The 20,357-nt window shown below is 42.7% G+C and overlaps 1 protein-coding gene across 1 annotated transcript in view; it reads left to right on the top strand.

Moving 5' to 3' along the window:
- The window catches only part of SLC24A3 (solute carrier family 24 member 3), a 531,314-nt gene extending 511,770 nt beyond the window's left edge, over positions 1 to 19,544 (top strand). Inside the window, exons 16-17 of the mRNA XM_081291806.1 lie at positions 14,280 to 14,345; positions 17,455 to 19,544. Coding sequence (XP_081147932.1) covers positions 14,280 to 14,345; positions 17,455 to 17,604 — 216 coding nt within the window. The 3' untranslated portion in view covers positions 17,605 to 19,544. The remainder of the gene's footprint in view (positions 1 to 14,279; positions 14,346 to 17,454) is intronic.
- Positions 19,545 to 20,357: the final 813 nt, after the last annotated feature.

Genomic DNA, 20,357 nt, shown 5'->3' on the forward strand with positions numbered 1-20,357 from the left:
ACCAAGTCACACAGCTCATGAGCCAGGATGCAGAAAAAGGAGAAGAAGGGGTTGGGTTCCCATAATTCCCTTCAAGGGTATACTCCCAGTGACCTAAGGACTTCTCATATAGACCTGCCTCCTAAAGATCTAGATCTAGAGGACTTCCCAACTGTGCCACCTGAGAACCAAGCTTCTAACACATGGACTTTGGGGGACACTGCCTATATTCAGCCCATATTCAGCATCCATTGGGTTTATTTTTATGTTATTGGGTTACTGGTGTAGTCATGGAAGGTAAAATTAGAAACTTTGAAAAGCAAAACTAGAATTCATCTCAGAATTAAATCAGATTGTCTTACCAACTTTGAAATTTTCCCTGACTAAACATGTATATCAGACCTGTTGTTCCAATTCAGTTAGGCACACTATCTAGCATAAATAATTCCCTTAGTGGTCTGCCCTTCTTCCCTCTCTTCCTGATATTCTCCCTAACTTCTTTAGAGGACATAAAAATCAAACATTATTCTCATGTCAGTAATTCCAACAGCTAAGAAAACATATCTTTTCCAGGTCCCAACATCTAGTGACAGGATAATATCATGAAAACAAAAAAATCCAGGCCTTATTAGATATTTGGCCCAAAATTATGTTTTCCATTGAAGATGACATAATTGGGTCACTTTGGTCATTCTGCTGGAATTGTACAAGAATCATGTCTAGTCTTATAATTGAAGATCTCCTCTATCCTTGGAGTAGAAAGGAAAATGTAAGAAAATCAGACCATTCTATGATCAACAGCCACACACACATGTGAGGCTCTTGGGGGACATTTTGGAAGACTCCAGAGAAAGGTGTGTCACATGGGTTTTTCATGTAAATGCCTCTGTTTCAATAACTAGAAGACATCTTCATTTTATTCCAGAAACACAAACATCCAAAAAAGACCTCTCTTTTGAAAGCAGAAAATCAGTAATATACTCAATAAATAGCTCATGAACCCCAGGAAAGTCAAGATCTCATTTTGTATATGGTGGGACAACTTTATTCTTCTGAATGTAGATTCCCAGGTTTTCTGATGCCACTTTGGAAGGGATGCATGGGTGATGGGGACTGAACCCAGAGATGCTTTACCACTGAGTCACATCCCGAGTCTTTTCCATTTTTTATTTTGAGACAAGGTCTTTCTGAAGATCTTACTAAGTTGACCTTGAACTTGTGATCCTCTTCTCTCAGCCTCCCGAGTTGCTAGGATTACAGTCATGCGTCACCACACCTGGCATCCAGTGCCATTTTTAAAAAGGAGATTTCACCTTGAACTTTAAAATTTCAAAGGAAAAAGTTCTGATTATTTTAGTTTCAGTAAGATTCATAACTGAGGAACAGTCAGGAAGCTGTGATTGTATTTTTGTTAAAGTTATGAATTCTACAACCCGGCATTTCATAAGTAGTGATAACCTTACAATTTGAAAGTTTTTTTTCTGAGTCAGGACTAGAACATAAACGCACAAAAAAAAACAGGGACAGACTAGCTCAGTGAGTAAAATCAGGGGAGTGACAGTTATAAAACTAACCTCAGATCTTATGTTTTAATAGGCTGCTTTTTACTTACCTTCCTCCATGAGTTTGCTCTCTGCTTGAGAAGTATTCAGTGAGGTCCAAATCCCCATGAACCGAACACCTCAAATCTTGCCCACATGCCAAGTACCCCAATCCTTCTATGCACTGCCCAAATGCAGCTTCACACTGCACATAATCTCTTCTCCACATGCCTGTTTCCCATTGCTTTTCCACCTCAGGGCACAGTTATTTATCACATACCATCCCTGCTACTAGAATCCGAGTTTAGGGCTTCAGGCACTAAAGGTGCTCCACCAAGTGCCATCTTGCACAGAGCAGGACATTTTACTTGTTGAAACAGAGAATACATTTCATTTCCTCAGTTGTGGCAGCAAGCGATCCCACCTCAGCAGCTCCTGCAAACTCCACCACATTTCATTCCTATTAAATAAATCCTTCATGGTAGTAGTCCAGAGTCATCAAGCAAAAGTTACACTGCATCTCCTACCCTCTAGGATGTGCGTCAAGTGTAGAATGTATTTCAAAGTGAAATGTTTTCATCAAAAACAGGCAGCTGGAGAAAGGAAGAGTTGAGTTTTCTGGGAGTTTTTCTTTAACAGACTACACCTGTTCAACTAGTAAAAATAGCACAATTACAGTAACACAGTGTTTGGTCCAACGGGACTGTGTCTTTCGATTTGCCTAAAGGCCAAGGATTACAAAAAATGGACCTCTGGATCAGACTGCCTCACAGACTAGGTAACAGGGACTTCTCCCAAGGGCTCCTGTTCTTTTATTCTCACAGTCATCCTACAGGTGACAGCTTAGATGTCAACTGTGATCTTACAAACATGCATCAGGGATCACTCCTGTGTCTTTCAGCAGCCCCCACCAAAGCACTTGCTTTTTCCCTTTTGTCTGAGCCTCCCCTAATGAGGGGGAGCAGAACTAAGTGCAGAAACTGTACCCGTCTTATGAAGTTGTTGTTTCCTGTGTGCCCAGCACAATGCCTGGCACCCAGAACATGGTCAACAAGTATTTGTTGGATGAATGAATCGATCAATTCATCCATTCACCTATTTATCCTAATTTCCCCTTTATTGTCACTTCACCCGAGGCAGGCTGCATCCAAGAATAGAAGACATGTGAGCAGAGCATAATGAAGGAATTGGCTAACTGAGGAGAGAACAGGGGCCAGAGGAAAGAGCAATAAGATTCATTTAGCACCTGTGACTCACCAGGTGTTCTGGGGAAACTGTGCACACATGGTCCCACCTAATTGTCACAACAGCTAAATAAGCAAAGGATTATTTCTTCAACCAGTGTTCATTATGCACCTGCTGTGTGTCAGAAACTTGGCATACAAAAACAAACAAGGTGGACTCCCTTCCCCTTACGGTGGAGAGTACATGGGATAGGCGAGAGAGTATGGGAGTGGACGAACACACAAGTGTGCTAACTGGAAGAGCCAAAGCTTTATGAAGTCAATGAGATGTGGCCATGGGACAGAGAGTAGGGGATCCGCTCCATTCTGAAATCATCAGGTAGGGAGTTGTGAACCACTGAGGGAAGAGTTGTGGGAAGAGTGGGAAGAGTCAAGTGTGTTCAGAAAAGGGGAGCATTCTGGAAAAAGGGGAGTAAAAGACATGGAGGCAAGCTGTATCCAAGAACAAAAGGAAGGCCAGGTAGTGGGAGCGCGGGTGGGTGTGGGGGGTGAAGTGGACAGGAGTCACCAGCCACCTAGCTGGGCACAGGGCTCAGGCTGCATGCTAAGCACAATGCAGCTCTCTCTCCCATTCTGCAGATCAGAAAAACAATGCCCACGGATGTTTCCTTTGATATGAGGATGCTGACCCGTAATGGCGATGTGGGGAGTGGCATGGGAGGAATGGAGGATCTTTAGATAGGGCAATGGGGAGGGAGGGGAAGGAAGGAGACCTGGGGGTAGGAAAGACGGTGGAATGAGTTAGACATCATTACCTTAAGGACACGTATGAAGACATGAATGGTGTGAAAATACTTTGTGTACAATCAGTGACTTGAAAAATTGTGCTCTATATGTGTAAATATGAAATGAATTTCATTCTGCCATCGTGTATAACAAATTAGATTAAATAAATATTTTTTAAAAAAAAAGAAAAGAAAAACAAGTTCCAGAGAGGTTAAAGCACACATCCAGAAAGAGGCAGAGAGAAGACAGATTTTTTTTTTCTGTCTCCCGAGCACTGAAGATCAAAGGGAGAGGGCAGCCTACCACTGCCAAAAGCGCCTGGGGCCACAGCAGCTGCCTGTGCCCAGAAGCACAAGGGCGGGTCACGGGGTGAAATCTGAGACTGAACCCATCCCTAAATTTGAATCCCTGCTCAAAGACCAGACAAGCTCTGCTTATTGAAGCTAAAGGGCCTCCTTGACCTTCTAAAAAGAGAAAAGGAAGCAGAAGGGGAGAGAACTGCCGACCCAGGTTCCCATCCCACCAACATGGTGGAGCCTACAGTCACAGTGTAGTCACTCATTTTTTTTGTTAATATTTTTTAGTTGTCAATGGACCTTGACTTTATTTATTTACATGTGGTGCTGAGAATCAAACCCAGTGCCTCACACGTGCTAGGCAAGTGTTTTCCCACTGAGCCACCGCCCAACCTCTAATTACTCATTTTTCTGTAGTGGGTTTCTGTCTAAGGATTGAAGGAGCCACTCTGGGTCCTTTAACAAGTCTCTGGTCTCTCGCTGACCTTGTTTGGTGCCATTAAGTGTCCAATTCCCCAAGCTTAGCAACACTGAGGACATCACTGTGTAGTCTCCTGCCGAGATGCAAAAGTCATTTGGAAAAATGGCTCAGGTTCATGGAAAAACAAACTCGGGGTTTATTTGCTGTAAGTATTTGGTCTGCCCTCATTTCCACCTCCAGCTGCACCCGAGAGAAAAGCTTCATTTCCAAAAGAACACTCAGGGACCTCCTTCCATTTAGCATGTCAGTGTCTCTGACATCAGAACCAAGCAGCCTGTGTGGGTTTATGGCCTCTCTCAATCTCCCAAGGGACCTGCCGACCATTCTGAAACAATTTTTCCATCTCGTCCAGATGGGATTTCCAAGTCATAATTATGGGATAATTACCATCCAGGCAGCTGTTTTGTGCCTGACATTAGGTTCAAGCATTTGGCAGTGAGGAATGGATGTACTTTTACAGATTTTGACATTTCTTAGCACTCTGTGGCCTGCTCAGAAGCCAGCTAGTTACCTAAGTGCCCAAAATAAGAAATATTTCAAAAAAGTTAAAGTTTGGAAAATGAGCACTTCTTATCCAATTAAGGTGATGAATGACTGTACACTGAGATTTAACAGAATAAAGAAGTCACCAGGCAGGCTCCAGGAAGCCAGGAAGAAACTCACATTTCTGAGCTAGGACTTAGAAATGTAAAATAAACCTGAAAAGTAAAGGAGGGAAGAGAATATCTTTCTCTTTCTGAACAAGAGTCTACCTGACTTATGAATCCCCAGAGGTAAAAAGAAGAGGTAACCAAAAATGTTCTCACTCAACACTTTCTACCTAGATCATTCTTTCTTATATCAAGCATTAATTGCATGCCTGTTTTGTGCCAAAAAGCTATGATAAGCAAAGATGATAGGCCTGTGCTCCTGGAATAACAATCTGTGAAAGGAACTAAGCAAGGATATAAGCAATTCTAAACAAAGTGTTTTTGTGCTCTCTCAGGACTTGTTGTGCGGGAGGTGGCAGTGTGTGCCAGGGGCCAAGGAAACCGAAACACTAATGAGAAATTAATACTTATTCTGAGAATCTGAGATTATCAGGGCAAGCGGGTAAAGAGAATTGAGAGGACTTTTACCCAACAGAATAACAGCTCATAGAAGACCAAGATAGGATGAGGATAGTTGTTACCAGTTAGCTGTTGCTATCATAATGCTGTGTAACAAGAGTTCCCAATACTTGTTAGCATACATGCATTAGTTTATATTTCTCATTTATGCATTTGTGGATTGACAAGTATTTGGCTGATCTGGGTTGGCTCCAAGCTTCAGATGGGTCTGCCCCATGTGTCTCTCATCCTCTTTAGACCAGTGCTTCCTGGATCACATTTTTCTCATGATAAAAGGGAGATGCACAAGAGGTCACGCCCAACTATAAAAACATATTTTGAACACATGCTCATAATCAGGTTTTCTTCTAATCTTCCATTGGCCAAAGTATATCACAAAGTCAATCTCAAATTTAGAGCCAGGGAATAATTTTTTCCCACCTTGAAGCTATAGAAAGTATACGAACATACCATCCTCCTACAGAGGAGATAGAAGGAAATCAGTAAGTCATTCTGACTCAGTAAAGTAAGAGAACTATGGAAGCAAAGCAAGAGAGCACAGAAAAAGAAGAAGTGAGGTTTGGTGATTGACTTAGCATCAGCCCCTAAACATCATCTGTAAATGAGGAGGTGAAACATCTGTAAATGAGGAGGTGAAACATCTGTAAATGAGCAGGTGAATCAAGTGAGACACGGGCCTGGTCATTCAGATTGTTTTGGTTATTGTAAAAAGTTTGGATTTCAAACTTTTCAAATTTCATTGAGAATTTTATCTCACTTTACATTTTAAGATCATATTTGAAGTTCTTTGTAAGGTCATTAGAAGAAAGCAAGACTGGAAGAGAGGAAACAAGCAAGGAAACTGAAGACAAGAGATGCTGGTGATGTGGGTTAAGGGTATAGGAACAGAAATAGAGACAAAAAAGACACATTTTCTAAAGGAAAAATTGATAATATTTCCCAATGAATACATGAAGGGGATAAGAGAAAAACCAGAGGTAACTTCTGGTTCTTTGATTGAGCAACTAAGTGTCTTGTGGCGCCATTGATGGGAATTAGTCAATGGAGGATAGGAAACGCATTTAAGAAGAAGAATCAGGGATTTCATTTAAGGTGAATTATGTCTGATAGGTTTGAATGCCATCCAGGTGGAGATGTTGAGTAGGAAGTGGAAAAAATGTCTGAAGTTCTGAGATGTCTCCTTTCCAAGTAAGAATTTTAAGAGTCAACAGCACTATTTTGATTTTTAAAGGATAAAACTCATAAAGGAAGTAAATGCAGATAGAGAACTCAAAGCAATATCCTGATATTGGATAGGGGGAAAAATCATCCAGCAAAGGAAACTGAAGATTGATCAACCAGAAAAGTGGAAATTTGGAACAAACTGGGTCTATGGAGAACTGGGAGAAAATGGGTCAGGCCTTTTCCAAGGTTCTTCTAAAGCCAGCTCTGCCAGGAAGCCATCTCCTCCTTGTAGAAAGTCTATCCCCAGCTAAACGTAATAGTCCCATAATAATATGGGGCTATACCCTCTGACGTGTCTCCCCTTAACTCTCCAGCTGAGGACAGGAACTGTGTCTCACTCAACTAGTGCTCCCATTTCCTAGCTGAGAGCCCCTGAGGAATGGATCAGTGAACCAATCCTTTTGTGATATTTCCCTGTTTTTCCTTCTCACCTTCTCATCACAGATTCCCCAGTCATGTTCTCAATACCTGGAACCTGATTCTATCTGCTAGAACCAGTTTTCCTTCTCCTGAAAATCCCTGCCCCAACCCAGGGACAGTAAGGCACTGGAGTCCAGAAGCTCAATTATGTGGAACCCTTTCTAACCCAGCTTCAGTGATACCTTGTTGATGGTTTGAAATTGGCCATGGGAGTGTTTATACCACAGAAAATGGCATAATGACAGAATGTCACTGCTGGGCCCAGCTACTGACTGTTCCAGCAGAACCTAGAAAGACGAATGGAAATTATTTGGTGATATCTTGATGAATGAGATCTCTTGAGGATGTTCTAAGAGAGCTCCTGGGACCTACAGTAAGACCACCCAATCCCTTGTCTTAACTCTTGGGTTCCAGATTGGGAAAGGAAGGATTGTGACCGATCCTGCAATGGAAGAGCTGACTGAAAAGTGATTCAGTCTTGTGAATCCCAGAAACTGTTCAATCCTGAGACAAGGATTCAGGGTGAGGAGTTTATTCAGAAAGGACAGAAAACTCCAATATGAGTGTAGGAAAGTGAGATGGGAGAAAGTGGCAGCCAATAGCAAACATATTACCATGGGCAACTGGAGCTGAATCCCCCAGAGGAAGCTCTAGGAAATGATATACACCCCGTCTCTGAATGATCCCACCTGGAGGGGTCAAAAAGGTACACCACGTTCATCTTTACTAATCTATTCCTGCTTCTGAGAGTCCTTGGCAGAGAGGATTTTCTAAGATTCATTGCTGGGTACTTCCATGGTTTAGGACAAAGCCCTGAGGCACAGATGAGGATCCTGGAGGTTGGCAGACTGCTGGCACGCCTAATAGTAAACACTGGGAGTAGGGGGTATGGATGGTGCAGGGGTATGGATGGTGCAGGGGTTTGAATGTATCCCTCCAAATTTTATGTGTTAGAAACTTAATCCTCAAAGTTGTATGTTAATGGTGTTTGAAAGTGAGATTTGGAGGAGCACATTGGGATTAGAAAAGGTCATGAGGGTGGAGACTCCATGCTGGCATGTGTAGCTTTAGAAAAAGTCAGAGACTCAAGCTCTTCATGCAATGCTCTCTGCCATATTAAGATGCAGCAAAGAGACCCTCACTAGATGCCAAACAGATGCCACCATCATGGTCTTTGACTTTCTAGCCTCTAGAACCATAAACCAAATAAACTTCTATTCTTTACAAATCAGCTGGTCTCAGGTATTTTGTCATAGTAACAGAAAACGAACTAAGACAGATGGGATATCAATTGCATCTGCTGAAGTGGCTTCTGTAGTCCTTACAATTCATTCAGGACTCTTACAAAATAACATGTAGGAAAAGTCCAGATTTCACTGCTGAAACCTGGCTTTTCTCCCATATCTGGCAGAGGGTACAATGAAGAGTCCATGATTTGTAGACTGCACTCTAAGCCTAAGCACAGACTTGACATTTCACAAACTTTGTAGCATTGACTAAGTGCTTTAATCTCTCTGAGCCTCAGTTGTCTCATCCTCAAATGGGGAGAACAAAACCCTCCTACTTACTTCATAGAGTTGTCCCTAGAAGTAAGTACACATTGTGTTATGAGAACACCTTGAAAAGGAAAGGACTTAAGAAGGCCAGCCATTACTAATTTGTTTCTTTTCTGTGGGCCTGTTCACTTTCTTACCTCATTTATTGTTCAGGGAAAGAGATTCCTACCCAATGATACTATACAATGTCAAGCCAAGGTTAGCAACTTCTATTTAGAAACTGTACCCAAGCAAGTGTTAACTCTGACCAAATAAGAAAATGCAAAGCAACATGTGTTCCAAATTATAAATAAATTAGAAAAAATCCAGGGGCTTCTTTTTTTCCAAAAGAATTCATTGGTTGGGTGGAGCTGACCTCAGACCATAGAAAGATCTTAAGTTGTTGTATAGAGGAATCAGAATTTTTAAGGCTGGGGGTTTGGGATTCCTTAAGTGCAGTAGGGTTCAAGAACTGTTTTATGAGCAGCAAGAATGCATGACTCTCGGTGTGAATGGGTCTCTGTGTGTGCATCTGTTCCAGAAACTACGCATGCATTGTGGGCTACATTCCTATTGACTTTGGAAGTAGCCAGAGTTCTGTTTCCTCTGCAAAGACTGCCCAAAGGGAATTGGAAAATGAAAATGCATATTTCTGAAGGCAAGACATAAAAACAATGTTAAATGTCAGGACTGAACATCCTGAGATGCGCCTTGCATGCTCTCCAATCAGCATTGCCATGAAATTTTTATGCACTTGCATTTACTGTGCCTTGCATCTATCCAGCAGAGAGCAGGGAAATAATTGAGCTTGACTGTGCAGAACTGGAGCTCAAAGGCTTTTTTCCCAAGGTAATCCAGAAATGAGAAGGGTTTGGTGCTGTTGTCTGGCTTACCATGTCCCCAAGGAAGCATGCCTGGGGGATGGAAATGTTTCATATTTTTGTTGAGGTATGTGTTACATAAATGCACGCATTTGTCAAAACTCATTTAATTATAAGTACACTTGAAATCTGTATGTTTAACTGTATGCAAGTTAGGCTTCAATTAAAAAATATCTGGTGCTTTCTTACAAAGACCAGTTTAAAGCCCACCCTCACTATGGTCTGCCTCTATGCTGAAATCTCCACTCTTGCCCCTTGCCCCCAGTCTTATTGCTGCCCAACATATACATGCACACACATGTTCAGTATCACTGGAAGATGTTCATTTAAACACACAGTATGAGGAGCTGGGGAAAATTAGATGCTAGGATGAGGAAAAATTCAGATCTGGGCATCTGCTCTCAGGGCATTTGGACAGCTGGAGAGATAAGAATGTGCCCCAAGCACAGGCAGGAGGAGATCTGCACCAGATGTGCAATAGTGACCTTGAAAGTGACCTATGGACTTGGGGCAGGATGGGCAAAGTAAAAGTGGGAAGGAGGGGAGTAAGCAACCTACCCGGACTGAAGCTCCCATATGGGGGCAAGAGTGTGGGAAAGGTGAATTACTCCACTTGGTAAAGTGCCATACTCAGCCTCAGAGAACAGTGATAGGACAGGAGAGAGTGTTGTGAGGTCCTTAGCAGAGTCTCTAACTACATTTTTTTCATCTTTACCAATAGCCATGGTATTGATGAGAAGGAACCACCATAGGCCTCTTTTCATGTTGATTTTGCATTAAAACACAAAACTGGAAACAGCTCAGATGTCCATCAACAGGAGAATAATTGAACAAGCCATGGTATATTTACACTGTTACTGAATAAAAATAAATGAGCTATTGATGCAGTGAAAACCAGGAAGGAATCTTAAAAATTGTGCCGAATGCTCATGTAAAACAGCACGCACTCTAGGTTTCCATGTGTAAGAAGCTCCAGGACAGACCCAACCAACCTGTGGTAGAGAAGTAGGGACTGCCTTTGGGTGAGACTGGCAGAGGCCAACAAGAGAACTTACTGGCGTCAGAAACACTCTTTGTCATAGTGGGAGTTTTAGTTACATGAATATATGCAATTTTTAGAATCCATTCAGTAGTGCAGTTATGATCTGTAAATTTCACTATATGAAGATTGCATGTAAGAATAAAAACACACCCGAACTATAAATGAACTCCACTTAATGAGAAGCAGGCGGGAGTGTTCAGGGATCAAGTGTACTTGTGTCTGCAGCTTATTTTGAAATTTATTTTAAAAAATTACATGATATAATTATTTCAACTTTTCTGAATGCTTGAACATTTTTGGAATAATATATTGGATTTTTTAAAAATCTATACATGCTCATAAGAAATTAAGTGAAGGGAGACAGGACTCTGGGTAGAGATCATATTGCTTCTGGAATATTATCAAGGAATTGTCCCCCAGGATCTCTGCTTCCAATCTCTCTCTCTGACCAGTCCCAACTGCCCCACTGGAATTAACCTTCTTGTAAGCCATTGACATGATCCCTCAAGGTCATCCATTATTTATTCATCAATTGTGTATTAAGCACATGGTCTGTGGAGGGTAGAGCCAGATATAATCCTGCATTTGTAGCTTCCAGTTAAGACATTGATCTGGGAGCTATAGGTGATGAGTTTATAGGAGATGCCAGGAGTGCTGGGGAAATGGGCCCAGGCAGCTTGCCAAGTGGTAGGGAATACAGGCCCACACTTATTGAGGATGTGTTAGATAGACTCCATGGTCTATTCAAGAGCTTTACTGTGTTCATTAATTCAGTTAATCCTTACAAACATCCATAAAGTAAGAACAGTCTTATCCCCGGTTTACACACCAGAAATCTGAGACCTGGGGAAAGTTAAGTGATCTGCTCTTGATTGTATAGCAAATGAGTGACTGAGCAGGGATTCAAAACCCTGGAAGCTGTGTCTGAATCCTGTGCCCTAAACCAGGGGTTGGCATTCTTTTTCTGTAAAGGACCTGAAAGGAAGTATTTTAAGCTTTGTTGGCTGAATAGTCTTCCAAAACTATTCACCTTCAATACTGTAGAATGAAAACAGTCACAGACGACACATATATGAACAAGTTACCTCCAATAAAACTTAATTTACAAAAACTAGTGGTGAGCCAGATTTGGTCCAAGGATCATAGTTTGTCAAACCCTGTCCCAAACCTCCCATAGCCTCCAGTGGCTGAGAGATGTTCAAGTTAAACCAAATGGTAACTGGGGGAACCCTAATTCCTGACTACAAAGTTTGTGTGGCAGTGTGGGAACAGACACTGAGGAATAAATACAAGCTCTAAGAGGTCAGGTCGCTAATTAACAGTGAAAACAACAACAAAAAAAATACATACCACCTGGGTGCATGTAGCAGTCTACTACCAAAGGAAGACTACAGAGTGGGGGAGGGAGTGAGAATGTGGAAAACTTTCAGAAACCTCAACAAAGAATTGTCTTTCCTCTCTGGAGCCAGATTTAGAATTTCAACAACAAGTTCTTTGACACTGTATGTGAGTATAAGAAGACTAAAGTTCAAAAGCTTTGATTTAACATGATTCATTTTGAAAATGCTTAGCTAGAGAGAATGTTCCTGCTTGAATCATTACTCTCACTGGCCCTTGGTTTCTTAAGGGCAAGAAATCACTTTAGTCAATTCTTGTTGCTGACAAGGGAATCAACCCCAGAGCTCAGAGGGCAAGCTGGCCTGGGAATACACTCTCTCCTGTTCTAGGAAGAATCCAAGTAGTATTGAAAATTAAGAGCTCAAAGGATTTCTGAGTATTTATTCACAGTTTCTGAATGTTTATGCACCACCCGTGGACCAGAAGGCGTAGGGCAGCTCCAGCCGGAAGTTCCTGCCTCTGCTTTGGGAGAGTTTTTAGGGGACATCATGATGCTCCAACATTGGGCCCACCTCTCCCCTCTAACATCAGCCAGGGTCCATGTACATGTGGGATCACAAGAGAATTCGTGTGGAGAGTATATTTGGGGAAGAGAATCTTTTTCAATACAATGCACTGGTGGATATACTCCTGGATATTGACTTCTCTGTACCAACCCCCCTGATATAGGGAGATAACTATGCCCACAACCAGGCTGAAGTCTACAAGAAGTTAAGCTGACAGCCAGACTGGGATGAAGTCAATCTCTCATTTTGTACACTCAGTTAACCAGATCAACCCATTGCTTTCATGCCACAGAGATATGACTTGATTCCTTTTTTATTCTTAAGAAGGCATTTGGTGATTGTGAACCACTTCCCAGCTGGGTTTCAAGCAAGTGGTGGACTTACAGAGACTGTCAAGTTGCCGTGGAAAGAGGCATTCCCTCTGTGACACAGCATTGCTTACTTAGGGTTGACGGTCCTATCTCCAAAAGATGAACCCAACATTCCTACCTTTGGGGACACATACATTTTCCTAAACACATACCCCGGTGGTGAACTGTTAAAATCAGGACATGACAGACCTTGAACCTTGTCAGAAGGCCAAAACTGTTCCTACTCATACTCACCACTTAGTTCTCTAAAGAAAACGAGAGACAAATCAATCATTCTCATTCTCCCTTTTTATGAACCAGTTGAGCTTTTCACTCCTTTAGGACCATATGCATTGATGAGGGGGCTGTAGCCTTCAAACCTGAAGATATGGAAGAGATTCTAAAAGCACTTGTAAAAGTGAATGTCAAAGTTCCATCCCCAAGAATCCTTCATAGATCAAAAGAAGTGGATTTAGGTTTTCTACTTTCCACAAATCAGTGGTTCTTAAGCTTTCCCAGGCAACAGAATCACTTTGAAGGGCTGTTAAAACACAGAAGGCTGAGCCCTACCCTCCCACCCTCCCACCAGAACTTCTGACTCAGGAGGCCTGGGTAGGACTGAGATCATGCATTTGAACAAATTTCCAAGAGATGCTTCTTCTATCCCAGGACCACCCTTTGTGAACCACTGCTCTCAGGCACCCCTTCTATTTCAGGGCAGACTCGGGACAGAAGACTTTGGAAGTAATTCTATGATCTTTGTGGGTCAAGATGGCCCCTCAGTACTCTACTTTCTCCTTGCTTCTGGAATATTATCTTTCTCTGCCAAATTCTGTAGCAACTAACCACACTCTTTAAATGAAATTTAAATTAATTCTTTAAAAAATTTAGGATGAAACATTTTGTTCTTTTACTGACCAGCTACATGTGCCTAATGGCTACCACACTGGAAGCACAGACATTGTACATTCCCATCATTGTGGAAAGTTCTACTAAACAACATTATTCTGTAACAATTCAAAAAACTGCTTCTCTATTCTAACTTTTTTCTCTTATATGTTGCTCACTATAGCATCTCATTCACCTCTTTCCATCAAGTTAAGAAAAGAACACAAACAAATATATGCAGAAAAGATTAAAAAAAAAACCTATTTACATTCTCCTATCACCCATTTTTCATCATGTGATAAAATTCACCCTAAAAGTAGTATGAGTTGGAGAAAGCAATAGCTCTGTAGAGATTGGGTTGACAGAACGGTCTTGTGAACAACAAAAATCATACAACACAGGATGGAGAATTTGAGTGGTCATTTGAATAGTCATGAGGTTATCCAGCCTGGGCGCCATTCTTGAAGGTAATGACAGGACCATGCTAAGAATGGACAAGAGAAGGATAAACCTACATTTCTACCAAAGCGCACATCTCAAGTACAGGGCATGGTTGCCATGACTGACATTGCTTTGCCATTCTTGAGGGGAAAGATTTGGATTCATGGTTAGGTGATGCCTTTTTCAGGAGCCTAACTCAATTTAATCCTTTCTTACAGATTCGACTGAATAGCAGGGGGCTGATCTACTCTGTGGGTTTGCTCCTGGCTTCCGTCTTTGTTACGGTAGGTTTGCAAATCTCTTTCCATTCTTAAGTTCATATATTCTTCCCTTCTTCCAGGTTCTTTGGAGACCAGATGGACTTGGCCTCTTGGTATATGGGAACAGTAGACCTCCAGATGTTCTGTCCCCTGGCTATTTCTTCTGGAAGTGGATTCTAGCAATCCACTAGAATGACTCTTTTTTTTCTGAAAGGAGCCAGCCTTCCTCTCAGAAGAATGGCCCTGCCCAAAATATTTTACCAAAAGCAAAGAGGAGTTCCCAGTTTTTCTATAATATTGTCATCAAAGGGTAGATTGCAATTAATTTATTGTTCTGGGTTACAAAACTGTTCCATAAATCCATGGGTTTGACTAAAACTCAGGAACTAAGAATATGTTTTATTGACAATGTGCTTTTATATTTTTCCACTATCTCCACTATCGAACCCGTGAGGCCCGGGTTCGATCCTCAGCACCACATACAAACAAAGATGTTGTGTCCGCCAAGAACTGAAAAATAAATATTAAAATTCTCTCTCTCTCTCTCTCTCTCTCTCTCTCTCTCTCTCTCTCTCTCTCTTTAAAAAAAATATTACCAAAGCAAATACTGCCTTACTATTATGTCAAAAATGAAAGTTTACATAATTGATCTTTTCACAGTTTAGAAGGTTCCTCAGATCTAGTATGACTTGGAGTTCTGATATTTAAAATAACCATACACTGTGCTTAATGCTTTGCATATACTTTCCCATTTGGAGCTCCCATGAAGTAGTCACTAATATCAGCCCCATTATACATACAGATTTTTTGGCTGAGGCCTAAGAAGTTAATTGACTTGTCTTTACTGACACTGAGTGAATTGTGGAGCATGCTGGCTGATGTTTGAGTGCATGTTTGTAGACCCTGTGCTTCTCTTTAAGATGTGCTATAGTTGTACATGCTACAGGATCCTGAGCTAGCAACCACCTGTGTGGTCAAAATGAGGTTATTGAAAGAAGAAATGGGTTTGAGAAGAAAGAACAATTTTCAAATGCCTATTTTGACCTCCAAGAAGAAAGGTCAAGAAAACCACTGGAAATATGAGTCTGAGTTCAGCAAAAATATCCAAGCTGGAGATACCAGAATGTAGATGTAGCTGTAGACAGAAGCCCTGCTATTTGATAAGCTCCCTAAGAGAGTGAGTGTAGACAGAAAAGAGGCCCAAGGTCTAAGTCTTGGTGTTCTCCAATGCTTCAAGGTCAAAAAGATGAAGATGAAGAATGTAAAGAAACAAAGAAGGAGCAGTTGTAGAGGTTGGAAGAAAACCAGCAGAATGTGTCATCCTGGAAGCCAAATGGATAAGGAGTTTCAAAGTGGGGGGAGTGATCAACTGTGTCCAGTGAGCCCTGAGTACAGCCATTAGTGTTAGAATGGCAAAGCCATGGATGTTCTTGATGAGGGTGTTTTTGTGGCATGATGGGCAGAGGGTTAGTGGAATAAGCTAACAGAAAATGGGAGAAGAAGTCGGAGACAGCTGGTATTTGCAGCTCTTTCAGATAATCTGTGAGATAAATTGTAAAGTACAGAGGAAAGGGAATCTTTTAAGTGGTGCTTTTTAATATGAGAGAGAGAACAGCATCTTTGTATGCCAATTGGCATAATCCGGGGGTGAGATATGGAAATGTAGATAAAAGAGAGGGGAGTTGTTGAAACCACGTTCTTAAGCAGTATGAGAGAGGGATCTGGTGCCCACATGGAGTTGGCCATGGACAGTGAGTCTCCACTAATGGGAGAGAGGTGGGGAGGCCTGTGTGTGATGAGAGTCTATGAAATGGAAATGAGGGTGAAAAGGGAGCATTGGAGGCTTCAGGAGAGAGCAAAGGTGAAAAAAGAAATCAACGAGGGAGTAGGGAAGGACAGGATGCTTGCTTTGAAACATTAATGAACCATCTAAGATTAGTGTTCTCAAATTTAAAGTGAGGCCATTCAAAATAACTGGGCATTGTCCCCCAGCCCTGGTGGTCAGCTGTGTGGATGGAGCATGGCTTAGATAAAAACATGGCTTGAACCCCAAAGGGCTTTGGCTTAGCTAAGCCAGGACAGAGAGGCCAGGAATCCAGATGGGTGCTCTGAAGTGATTCTAGCAATTGCCAGTAGAATAAAAGCAGGGTAAGGAGAGGAGGGAAGGATCAAGATAAGCAAAGCCCAGTGAAATTATGATGGTAACAATAGGTCGTGGGGGGCTTGCAGAGTTGTGGGAGTTGGGGTACCACATGGAAACAACCACATGGAAAGGAAATTGCAGTCAATATAACACAGATGTTTCTGCTCTCGATAAATATAGCAAGGTCGAGGCCACAGCCTTGTACAGTAGAACTTTCTCAAATGAAATGGCCTGAACCTGTTCTGGATAGTAGTTTCTGATTCTATGTGAATATTGAGCACTTGAACCAACTGAGGAGTCTGCATTTTTATCTCACTTCATTTAATTTTAAATGGGTGTGGAGGTGGTGACTGGCTGATGCAAGACAGAGGTCAAAGACTTGAGAGAAAGGCCAAAACAGAGATAAATGGTTGTGTGACCATGAGCTGAGACATAAAACTCCTTGAGAGGCCTGCAGGGGTGGTGTTCCCTAGCGCAAGCCAAGGCCTGTTTGGGCAGGACAGTGGAGGGCCACACAGGAGATGCTACACAAGTGCCCTACAGCCAAACTATATCCCTACCAATAGCTCTTTTTGTTTGTTTGTTTGTTTGTTTTCCTTCTTTGTTCTGTGTGGGGGGTGGGGAGTGGGTACTGGGAATTGAACCCAAGAGAACTTGACCACTGAGCAACATCCCCAGCCCTTTTTGTTTCAAGACAGAGTCTTGCTAAGTTGCCCAGGCTGGCCTCAAACTTGTGATCTTCCTGCCTTAACCTCCTGAGTAGCTGGGATTACAGGTGTGCACCACCATGCCCAGCTCATTTTTCCTTTTTAAATTACTTTCCCCACTGCCCCAACTGGTCTGTATTTCTTCTTTTCTCGATTCTGACATTCCTATCCCCCACCATCTAAAGGGATAGACTTTGTAGGCTCAGAGAGACTCAGCGCCCTATCCAAGGCCCACCACCCATAACCCTTCCCAGTGCCCTCTGACCCATTCTCTCTGTTGCAGGTGTTTGGGGTTCACCTGAACAAGTGGCAGCTGGACAAGAAGCTGGGGTGCGGCTGTCTCTTCCTGTATGGCGTGTTCCTGTGCTTCTCCATCATGACGGAGTTCAACGTGTTCACCTTCGTGAACTTACCCATGTGCGGGGACCACTGATCCTCTGGCCACCTACAGAGGCCCAGATCCTTCTTTTCTGTGCAATACGAGACCTGGCTGCATCCCCCAAGTCATGCGGGCCCTCAAGGGCTGCGGCGTCCGTCTCTCCTGTGCTGTCCACAGGCCTCCATTTCTGTCCTGGTGCCAGGCTCTCCCCGCCACCTCCTTCACTCCCCCACCTCCTTGCTCCTTCGTCCCACCTGGCCCCCTCTCACCTGCCAACTGGCCCCTCCCTGCCTCTTCCGTCTGAAGACATCTACCATCCATGTGAATTTTCAAGCTCCATTTTTGAACCGTGACTGAGATTCTAGAACAAAACTGGCTGCTAACTGGCCCAAGCCAGGCACAATTTATTTACAATCCCTCTTCCTTTTTTAAGTTATTTGATGGAAGACTACCCTAATTTATGACCTAAGACTGTTGAAGAAATAGAGGAGAGGGTCCATTGATGACGAGGAATGTCTGGGATTGTGTTTTGTTTGGAGGTAATTCCTAAGTTACTGGGCTTGAGGGGTTGTTTTATTTTGGGGGTGGCTCCCCCTTTGATTACTTTTCTTCCAGAGATGGAGGACATCCCTTGCGTCTTCTTTCACTGGGCCTGGATAGTCGATGATCCACAGGTTGTACTGCTGTGTCTTCTGGGAGTGAATCCCAGGCACAATGAAGTCTGCATGGATTTAGTGCTTAGTCGAGGAACGGCTGGGTAAGGCCACAGAGAACAGATGTATGACATTTTCTGCCCAAGGATGCTTCGCTAAGTCCTGTGGGCTTCACTTGGGGGCTGGGGGTGCAAGGTGTTGGAGGAAGAAGACTGCTTCCCACCTGTTCACTAAGACCATCTATTTCTCACTAGGTTCTTTCTAGTTTTACAAGCAATAGTTCTAGCCTGCCTGAGGCCTTTGACACAGGGGCCCTGGTTACACTGTCCATCCACAAGGCACCAGGCAGTCAACGACAGAAGCGTCCCCAACATGTGAGTCCTTGAGATGTGCTCTTGTTGCTGGGTTATTTGGGGTGACAGGGAATGACACAGAGGCCACCACTGCTTTCCATGCAGGAGTTACAGACACTGGTTTCTTGGAAAAATGGAGAGAAGCGCATTTTGCACAGACCTCGTCAATTAAGTCCCAATTTGCCACTTGGTATCGAGTACACTGGACCCTGACGGCTGGCTCTTGGGCAAACGTCCTTTCTCACGGAATGCCACCGCCAAGTTGACCTGGCTCCACCCCTCCCATCCTGGAGGGATGGCCAGGGAAGGAGAAAGCAGAGAGACCTGACACCTTGGAAACCACAGAATGTGTTAAACGCAGACTCGCTCAAGGGCATAAGTTATTGTGAACGTTTCTTTGCCAATCACTGCTCAACAGCCCTGCTAGATTTTGTATGATGCTGAATTATTATGCAGACCAATTCCACCAAGTTGAGACACACCCATGCTTGTTACACTAGTATTTATTGAAACTGTGGATTCTTGCCCGTGCTGTCCCTTGTATTTACTTTAAGCACTGATCACTTATCCATTCATTCGGTATGGTTTTCCCAGTTCCTTGTACACATTCTGGTATGAATTGTAAAAAATAACCTGCTACAAATTGGTTGATTGTTTTCTGTCTGCGGTGCAAACCCAGGGCAGCCCTAGCTGCGGGCGCACCTGCCCAACCGAGGAACAGGAGGGGAAATCACTCATTTGGGCTCTCAGAGCTAAGACACACTTATTGATTCTGTTGCACATTTTGCACTGGTTTATGGCGATTGTTTTCTTGGACGGATAGTGTAAAATAAACTTCTCTGTTCTGTATCCTTCCTCAAGCAAAGCGCATTCCTTTCTCCTCTGGAATGTTGTCCCTTTTCTGATGAGGAGAACGCACCGCACAGAAAGCAAAATGACTGCAATCATTGCATGGCCAGGGATTTGCACTTCTGCTGATCCTGAGTTGGTATATTCTGAGTTTAGAAGGCGGCTATCTGTCTGTCCGATTGCAAGAATAAAGTGGCAAGTCATGCATCCTCTCTAAATACTGAAGGAAGTTTGGACCTGTGGTCCTGTCATCAAATTCTGGAACTCCACCTGTCACAGAATCCATGTGACATTATGTTAGGAATTCCTCCTTCAGGTGGACAGGAGAAGAAGAGCATCACAGTCCTGATGTTGGTGCTTGGCTGTGGTCAAGTTCCCTATCCTCTCTGACTTTATAAGCTTTTAATCATGAAAAGTAAAACATCCTCCAAAGATGATTTCTTAAGAGAGACACTAGTACTTAGTTCTAATAAGCCACTTTTGAGGGAAGGGTTACTGGGGATTAAACCCAGGAGTGCTCTAGCACTGAGGTCTTCTTTTAATTTTAAGAAGGCCCTGCCCTGGGCCCTTCTTTTAATTTTTGCTTTTATTTTGAGATCAGGTCACACTAAGTAGCTGAGGACCTCACTAAATTGCTGAGGCTGGCCTCTAACTTGTGATCCTCCTGCCCTCAACCTTCCGAGTTGCTAGGATTACAGGCATGCACCACTGGGCCAGACTTAAGACATTAAGACTCTATAAAGAGTAATTACTAAGATCCAAAATTGGTACACAAACCACATTTTCACCTGAAATTAACACGATTTATTTGGAGGAATCAGAAGTAAAATAGCTACTAATTCACAACGCCAACTTTATTTAACTGTTTAAATTTTTTTTTTTTTTTCCTGGCGGAGAGGTAATTGAAGGTACTTGCCTTTGTCTTGAGTATTTACATCTTAGAAAGTTTTAC

The sequence above is a fragment of the Spermophilus citellus genome (genome assembly GCF_964194105.1).
Source record: "Spermophilus citellus genome assembly, chromosome: 4".
Classification (NCBI taxonomy): domain Eukaryota; kingdom Metazoa; phylum Chordata; class Mammalia; order Rodentia; family Sciuridae; genus Spermophilus; species Spermophilus citellus.